General features: G+C 36.3%; 1 protein-coding gene and 1 long non-coding RNA gene across 2 annotated transcripts; one reads left to right on the top strand and one right to left on the bottom strand.

Annotated features, from left to right (window-relative positions):
* The first annotated feature begins 239 nt into the window (after positions 1 to 239).
* On the top strand, positions 240 to 2,075 carry LOC105383459 (homeobox protein Nkx-2.5). Its single transcript, XM_011553506.3, has 2 exons — positions 240 to 898; positions 1,258 to 2,075. The coding sequence occupies exons 1-2, from the start codon at positions 310 to 312 to the stop codon at positions 1,842 to 1,844; spliced, it is 1,176 nt and encodes a 391-aa protein (XP_011551808.3). The 5' UTR covers positions 240 to 309; the 3' UTR covers positions 1,845 to 2,075.
* A 2,222-nt stretch (positions 2,076 to 4,297) lies between these two features.
* On the bottom strand, positions 4,298 to 7,304 carry LOC125490703. Its single transcript, XR_007267850.1, has 2 exons — positions 7,150 to 7,304; positions 4,298 to 4,932 (listed from the first exon to the last, which is right to left on the bottom strand). It is a non-coding gene; the product is annotated as an uncharacterized LOC125490703 (long non-coding RNA).
* Positions 7,305 to 8,553: the final 1,249 nt, after the last annotated feature.

Raw genomic sequence — 8,553 nt, 5'->3', positions numbered from 1 at the left:
GTCCCTTCAAGTGGCAAATCAATTTTACCATCGCTTACAGCAATTCCAAACAAATCCCCGTCTAAATTCCCAATAAATCCAAATGAAATCATCCGTTTATTTACGTTGCACAATCAACAAGAACAACCCTGCGGGAGCGAGACATCACATCGAAACTCGTGAGTGCGACAGAGTAGGAGGAAAGACGTTTAGCCACGCCCACCTCGGTTCATATTGCAGCCATTGGCCGGCTCTCAAAATCATCAGTCTTCCACCGCTAGCCCACTCTGACACAGCAAGTTAATTAACCAAGTGCCTCTGTTTTCAAAAATGGAACACTTCGAACAACACAACGAAATCTCTTCGTCCTACAACAACGATGTGAAGCACAACTACAGCGAATACGAAACAAAACACTTCTACACTGACTATGACAAGAAGGCAGAGAGCAAAGAATTTGCAGACGTCTACATGGAACCAAAGGCTGAAGATCAGAGCCACTTGACCACCCCGTTCTCTGTCAAAGACATCCTGAACATCAACCAGCCATGTCAATACGATCGCTTTGACATGTGGAAGAGTTTAGACCGTGGGAAACGCCAGTACGACTACGAAGCTACGTTATGCCAACCTCAACCTTATTGTGGTGAATACTTCACGCCAATATACCCTGGGACAGTACCGGAGCAGTATTGGGGGCAGGAGGCCTATCACGACCCGAAAATTGAGTACTACACGGGGTATTATGGTCATAACTTCTATCCGAGCTACGAACAGTACGGTTTAGTGGCTCCCGAAGTGCATAAGGTGGAAAATGCGGAGGTTCCTGGTCCATTGAAGGCGGATAGTGGTGAAAGTGAAGATGTGTGTGCAGCGTACGTGAACCCAGTGGCGGCAGCAGAGGCGACCAAAATTACACGTAAGTTTTTTGTTTTGTTGATAGACTTGTTGCAATTGTTTTGTATGGATGTAGGTAGTTTAATCGATTGAAAATATGAGATCGAATGTTTAATGAATTGTAGTTAAGGTATCATGTCTAGTGATGCAAAATTTTAGTTTTTTTATATAAGTCTTTGCACTGAATGTTGAAGTTTTTTTATAATCACTTGATAGTAATGATTACCTATAAACCTTTCTATCACTATTCTTATTGGCAAGTTGAGGATAAACATTAAAGCTGGACTAGCCTTTCTCACTGTGACGAAACTAACTCACCTTTAAAACTTTATTTTACACTGAAATCTAGATTATCTAACAAGGTTCTTCTTTCACCGACAGGAACGCCCCCAGTCCCCGCAAAACAAGAGAAGAAAGAAAAGAAGATCAAAAGAAAACCACGAATCCTGTTCTCACAGACACAGGTCCATGAGCTGGAAAAGAGGTTTCGAACCCAGAAGTACCTCTCCGCGCCAGAAAGAGAGGAACTCGCCAAAGCTCTCTTTCTCTCTCCCACACAAGTGAAGATCTGGTTCCAGAACCGAAGGTACAAGAGCAAAAGAGTCAAGTCACCAGAAGTGTCCACCTCCACCGACGCAAAACCGCACCGGCCAACGGAAAGAAAGCTTTACAGAGCCGAGAATAAGGTTAAAGCTAGTAACTTGTACGATTACAAAAGATGTCCCGAAAACGATACTCAGATTTCTGAAGGCAATGCCTACTTTGATGGAAGTATGGACTTCGAGGAACACAAGTATTATACAAACGAATTAGAGCTAAGTGATAGTGTCAGTCAGGGTACTGACTTGTACCCTAACAATGTATCGGTTAATACCACTGAAGAATACAAATTGTATCAAAGTAGGCTTTACAGTGGTAGTTCCGATGAGAGAAAATATTATCCCAGTAACGAATATATTTGTTGTTAATTGCTATAAAGATTTAATCTAAGTATTCGTCTTATTTCTGGAATGTTTGATAATGTACTATCGTCGTTAACTTGATTATGAAACAGTTTTTCAGAAATCTTTTAAGTTTACCGTAAGTGCCATAGACTGAACCAAAGTATTTTTTTTATTTTAATAATGTTACAGTATTAAGTTTTGCATTTTTGTGCAATAAGATTATCGTGCCAAAGTTTTAGTTGTATTTTTGTAAATAAAATTTATTAGTATACCTATTTATGTTTTGAATTTTATTTCTACCATACTTTCTTCCTATCATATTATTATTATTATGAGATTTAGTCATTCTGATGATTCACCATGAAGGCTTATAGAGCTAGACTATACTTTTTCACCGTGGTGAAAGGCTTGCCAGTGAGATAAGCCTCAGTCGCTGACTGCTCAGAAGGACTAGCACGGGGCGCATTTAAGACGTGGCAAAAGTTCTCCGTCGCGCTCGCTCTTGAGGCTGCGCGATGTGGGTGAGCACGATGCAAAACTTATGTCACGCCATAAATGACGTGCCTCCAGCTATAATCCTCCAAAATTTAAACTCAATAGAAACTAATTCTGATGATGCCAAAAAATAGTCGTGAAATAGTCATAAATAGTCGTGCTTTCCAAAAAAATAGTCGTATCATACTTTCGGAGTTAGAGCTATACTTTATGGAGGATTATAGCTGGAGGTCTCCAGCTATAATCCTCCAGCCTCTGCAGAACAAACGGTAAGGCCTATCGACTTGGTTAAGGTCTCAAAAAATAGTCGTGAAATAGTCGTAATGACATGCCAAATTTCAGAAATAGTCGTCAAAAGATAGCAGAGATATAAAGGTACTTTGCTGCAGCCCTGGTGGAGGATTATAGCTGGAGGTTTTGAAAATATCGAATATCTTTGGAACTACTATGACTATCGGATTGAATTATGTCTCAAAAAATAGTCGCTTCTATTTATTATAATTTTAAGCTTGATAAAAGCTGTTAAATAATGATATCAAATTCTTCATACAAATCAAAGTGGACGAGAATGCCAAAGCAAGCCAGTACACAAAAATAATAGCACCGTAGCATTGAAGTACTCATGTCGAATTTATCTATAAATCATTTATTTCGTCATACTTTGCATCAATAGTATCTAAACTAATCTTGGGTATGACATTTTATTGCTTTTGCTCTTAGCCTTTACCTTACTGTGTACAGAGAAAACGTATGCCTATACACGCACACATTTATCTCTGTTATCTTGACAAACGATAGCGATGACGACTACGGCGATGTAGTACCTAGGTCAGTTATTGTCATCCCTTACTATCCCGTGATCAGACAAATATTGCTATCCTTGTCTCCTTTCTAACCGGCATGCATCGCACGCATAGAACGCGTGAGCGACCGCATAACATCTTGACAAGCTATAGCAAACCGGTATTTATTACGTCCCTTACTATCCCGGGATCACACAAATAGTGCTGTCTTGTTTTTTTATTAGCGTTGATGTGGCCGCCACCTCCGCCGGTGAAATTGGGATTAGTTTTATTGAAGACGCAGTACAGGGTAGCACTCAAGCGATAAGAATAAAATACGGTGTTTGAAATATAACTCATTTAATTACAATCACCGGCCGAATGTTCTTTTATTTATACTTAAGTTATTCATTAAACAATCTTTAGGTAGATTAGGTTTCATACAATTATCTCAGTATTATTTGACTATTACCTATAAACATATTTAGTTTAATTTAAAATTATCACAGTTATTTTATTGCTAAGTAATAATATAATATTGACGTAGTTCAATAAAAAAAACATGGTATGAACTTAAATATGTAATTATTTCACTATTAAAAAATAATTATTTTCTAGCCCTATATCATAATAAGCTTAAGTTGAAGTAATCACAGATTGTTCATTAGTAGGTTTAGGTAAGTATAATCACGGTTATTGTCATAATGAAATATAACTCATTTAATTACAATCACAGGCCGAAAGTTGTTTTATTTATACTTAAGTTATTCATTAAACAATCTTTAGGTAGATTAGGATTTAATTATTTTTATTCTCCATTGTAAAAAGTCACGTGACCAACTAAGTTTCTATGAAAAATGATATATTTTTTTAGCGAATATTTAAATTCTGTTTTCAGTTTCGGGCTTAGATATACCATGCTGCACATGTAGCTTTCAGCTTAGTATACCCTTTTTGCCACACCTTGTATAATGGTTTTAATAAATATACCTAAATAACTTCGTAGGTGATTATAGGGTATCTATAATGCCCAGATAACTGAATCCTGTAGGTGTAGAACTTGCAAAAATTATCAACAGCCACTGTAGCTTGCGACGTTATTGAAGAACACACGTAAGCTGTGCTGAAAATAAAATAAGGCAAATTAACGTCTTATTAATAAAAATATTTGTTTTTTTTAAATATTTTATACATATATATATATTATATACGAGTAGGTAGATACGAGTAATAATAACGTTATTTCACCTAGACTATTTGTTTGGTAATTTATTGTCATTTGGAGACCACAGCAAACAGTGGAGTAAAATTTCTTATCAGTAACTTATTGCAACAATTACTTGAAACTGCGAACTTTTGTGCGAAAAGGGTAGAGTAGAAATACTGTTCATTAGTGTATTCGCCTTTTTCAATATATATGTCCCATAACCGACCTCTATTGTTTTTGAGCGAAAGAGATAGCTGAGAAAACAATTTGGCTTTTGTCCAAAACCGGTTTGGTCGGACGGTGCGTTTGAAACTTGTATGAAATTTCACAGGGTGTGAATTACTTACATAGGTATTTAGTTCAGAAACACGTTTTTGTCGCTTGTAACTGATAGGTACAAATGAGTTTTGACAAGTAAATTGGCTGTTATAACTTTATCAACTTCAGCACCACAACACTGTATAGGCCTAGCATAAGCACAATACCATATGAAAATAGTGATAAATTCTTACCCAGGATTTGTTATCTGGTAATCATGTATTCGGAGCCATTGCAGTTTTTAAGCGCATTACATCAATGGAGTCATGATAATTTATCGGCGCATTACATCGATAGGCTGCGTTTTCACCTGAAATAATAATGGGTAGGCTTATAGGTAGGTTACACATATTTTTTTTTAATACATATATTTATTTGCCTAGTTTCATTCAGAAATACAAACAATAACGCCTTTTTTGCTATTGAGGGGTAAATATCCACATTTAACCAGGACTACCATATGTAGGTAATCGATGATACCCACATATTTTCGTATCTACTAAGATATGTACACACGGCAACGTCAAATGGTTGGCAGGGCACACTAACGTAGTGTATGTGTGCACACTAACGTTGTCTATGTGTGCATAAACGCAGAAATCGGTTTACACACCAGTAACAAACCACACACACACACACACAACAACACAAACGAGTTTGTGCGTAGGCAAACGCCCGTATACCAGCTGTGACATAAAAATATCAACCGGTAGTGTTAGTGAAATAGTTATAAAATTGATGTGAAGCAAAATTTCACTACCTGTGTCTATACACTTCGTAGCTCATTGGTAGAATGTTAGACTAATGAAACATAGGTCGTGAGTTCGAGTCCACGCATGGTTATTTTTACGAGTATTTAACTAATTCAACGCTGTTGAGTATAAAATTAATATATTTGAAACTGACAAATGACTACAAGCTGCATAGCTGTCGACTATTTCTCTTCGCCAAAAATATATGATTCGTTCTTCATTTGAGAATTAAAACCATTCTACCCTCATACAATATGAATAAACGAAATTTGTTTTTAGTTTTAGTGACAATTCACCTCTGCGTCTGCAAAGTGATTCACTTTGTGATTTGTCAATTTAATTTATTTATCTTCGCAGTCAGTATGGAAAGTCACTTAACCATGTTCAAAAAGGCGGAGATAATCGTATTTATTTGAACAAAACATTACAATTAGTGAAATCGCAAGATGTTTAACGGTAAGTAACATAGAATTGTAAATATTTTATTTGACTGTTAGAATATTTGTATTTGTATAAGCTAAGTATTTGTTTTTTTTATTTGCAGAGGAGAACTGTTCAATCTGGTTACGCAGATTCGGGACATGTAGACAGTAGTCGTCTATACGGATGCATCACCACGGCATCGAGAAATCGTAGCTGCACATTACGCTGATCCGTTCTGCAGCACCCGTTCTACGGCCACAACACATAATCTATCCCTACAAACCGTACGGGTTCACTTGCGTGCTGCTGGGTTGCGTTGTCGGAGGCCGACGAAGAAAATTGCTCTAACCGATCAGCATCGTCGAAACAGAGTGCGTTTTGCGACTGACTTTTTTAAACTTTGATTGGTGCAACAATTTGGTGATATTTAGTGATGAAAAGTCCTTTAAGTCAGACAAGGATGGATGTTAAGATATTATGGCGAAAAAGTGGTGAAAATTATAGTTATGGGGTTAGCTCAGTAATTTTTATTTTTCCATTTGTATAAGATTTTAGTTATTTTGTTAAATACCTACTTATTATTATTTACAATTATGGGTAAGCCAATGTGTTAATGATGTTATTGTTACTGAGGTTGGAATAAGTTATCTTATTTCTAGCTAATTAACATGTTGATTCATATAACTAATGACTTGCCTATTTACTTTAGTAAAACAGCCAGTCCATTCTTTTCTGATGTTTATTATGATTTAAAACTGCTAATTGAAAAATTTTTCATTTACTTTCTGTGTTGCTTTTATTCGTATATACTACAATACTATTATTAGCCATATTAAAAAATAAATGAAATCTATAAAAAAAAAACAAAAAAGGAATATTGTAAGTTCAGTGGGATTTGAACCACCATACCGATTATTGTAAGTATTGTATCATACCAACTGAGCCATTTAACCTATTACAATGCATTGCAAAATTTTGCTTCATATCATAAAAACAATGAATCATTGTCACTGGCACAACTACATGCTTACAATATCCGTGTGTGGGTTGCCCATAACTAAATAATTACGTTGATGTCGCTGACACACACATACACTACCTACGTTAGTGTGCCCTGCCAACCATTTAACGTTGCCGTGTGTACATGAATGCCTTGATTGCATGTATGCACAATTTACTCGCTCATAGTGTAAAATTGCTAATTTAATAACAATCCCCATACATATAAAGCATAGATATTAAAAAAATAATTTGGCTACGTTACTTCAATAAAAAATCATGTTAATAAATAAGCTGAGCATAACAAAATGGGATGGCTTGCTTTGATATTGAGTATTAAAAAGGATACTTACTTGCAATATTCAAACATAGCACTCACTAAACACTCTTATCTGCATCCACTAATATCTTTTAGAATATAACATCTTGAATATTCATTTGCGTATAGAGCACTCACAATATTTTAACAACCAAAAATAACACCGATCGTGACCATAGTTTGCACTAAACTGTATGTATAATGCAAATTATCAAACAAAACATGCAAAATACTAACCCCAACTTCACCGGTGGCGGCGCGCGGCGGCGGTCACATAAGGGACGTAATAAATACCGGTTTGCTATAGCTTGTCAAGATGTTATGCGGTCGCTCACGCGTTCTATGCGTGCGATGCATGCCGGTTAGAAAGGAGACAAGGATAGCAATATTTGTCTGATCACGGGATAGTAAGGGATGACAATAACTGACCTAGGTACTACATCGCCGTAGTCGTCATCGCTATCGTTTGTCAAGATAACAGAGATAAATGTGTGCGTGTATAGGCATACGTTTTCTCTGTACACAGTAAGGTAAAGGCTAAGAGCAAAAGCAATAAAATGTCATACCCAAGATTAGTTTAGATACTATTGATGCAAAGTATGACGAAATAAATGATTTATAGATAAATTCGACATGAGTACTTCAATGCTACGGTGCTATTATTTTTGTGTACTGGCTTGCTTTGGCATTCTCGTCCACTTTGATTTGTATGAAGAATTTGATATCATTATTTAACAGCTTTTATCAAGCTTAAAATTATAATAAATAGAAGCGACTATTTCACGACTATTTTTTGAGACATAATTCAATCCGATAGTCATAGTAGTTCCAAAGATATTCGATATTTTCAAAACCTCCAGCTATAATCCTCCACCAGGGCTGCAGCAAAGTACCTTTATATCTCTGCTATCTTTTGACGACTATTTCTGAAATTTGGCATGTCATTACGACTATTTCACGACTATTTTTTGAGACCTTAACCAAGTCGATAGGCCTTACCGTTTGTTCTGCAGAGGCTGGAGGATTATAGCTGGAGACCTCCAGCTATAATCCTCCATAAAGTATAGCTCTAACTCCGAAAGTATGATACGACTATTTTTTTGGAAAACACGACTATTTATGACTATTTCACGACAATTTTTTGGCATCATCAAAAATAGTTTCTATTGAGTTTCAATTTTGGAGGATTATAGCTCGAGGGACGTCATAAATGCGCCCCGTGCTACTAGCCCAGGGTGCGCCAGACGTGTAATGACTAATGAACAGGTTATACGTCCCTCGATTAGGCTCGTAAATATGAATACCAATTTTTATAAATTCATCACTTCAATCCTTTCACCATGGTGACAAATTATAAGTAGTGTGGCTAAAGTGTTTGTCACCAACACCGAGAAATTACATTAAACCTTCATAATATAAAGGTTGTCTGGAAGAGATC

Source organism: Plutella xylostella, chromosome 26 (genome assembly GCF_932276165.1).
Source record: "Plutella xylostella chromosome 26, ilPluXylo3.1, whole genome shotgun sequence".
Taxonomy (NCBI): domain Eukaryota; kingdom Metazoa; phylum Arthropoda; class Insecta; order Lepidoptera; family Plutellidae; genus Plutella; species Plutella xylostella.
The sequence above is the reverse complement of the archived record's forward strand: the minus strand, read 5'-3'. Positions and strand labels throughout refer to the sequence as shown.

Bases quoted from the DNA above. Each gene is read 5' to 3' on its own strand.
- LOC105383459 (XM_011553506.3), top strand. From the start codon at position 310: ATGGAACACTTCGAACAACACAACGAAATCTCTTCGTCCTACAACAAC. The intron at 899-1,257 runs GTAAGTTTTTTG...TTTCACCGACAG, and splicing joins AGAGGCGACCAAAATTACAC to GAACGCCCCCAGTCCCCGCA.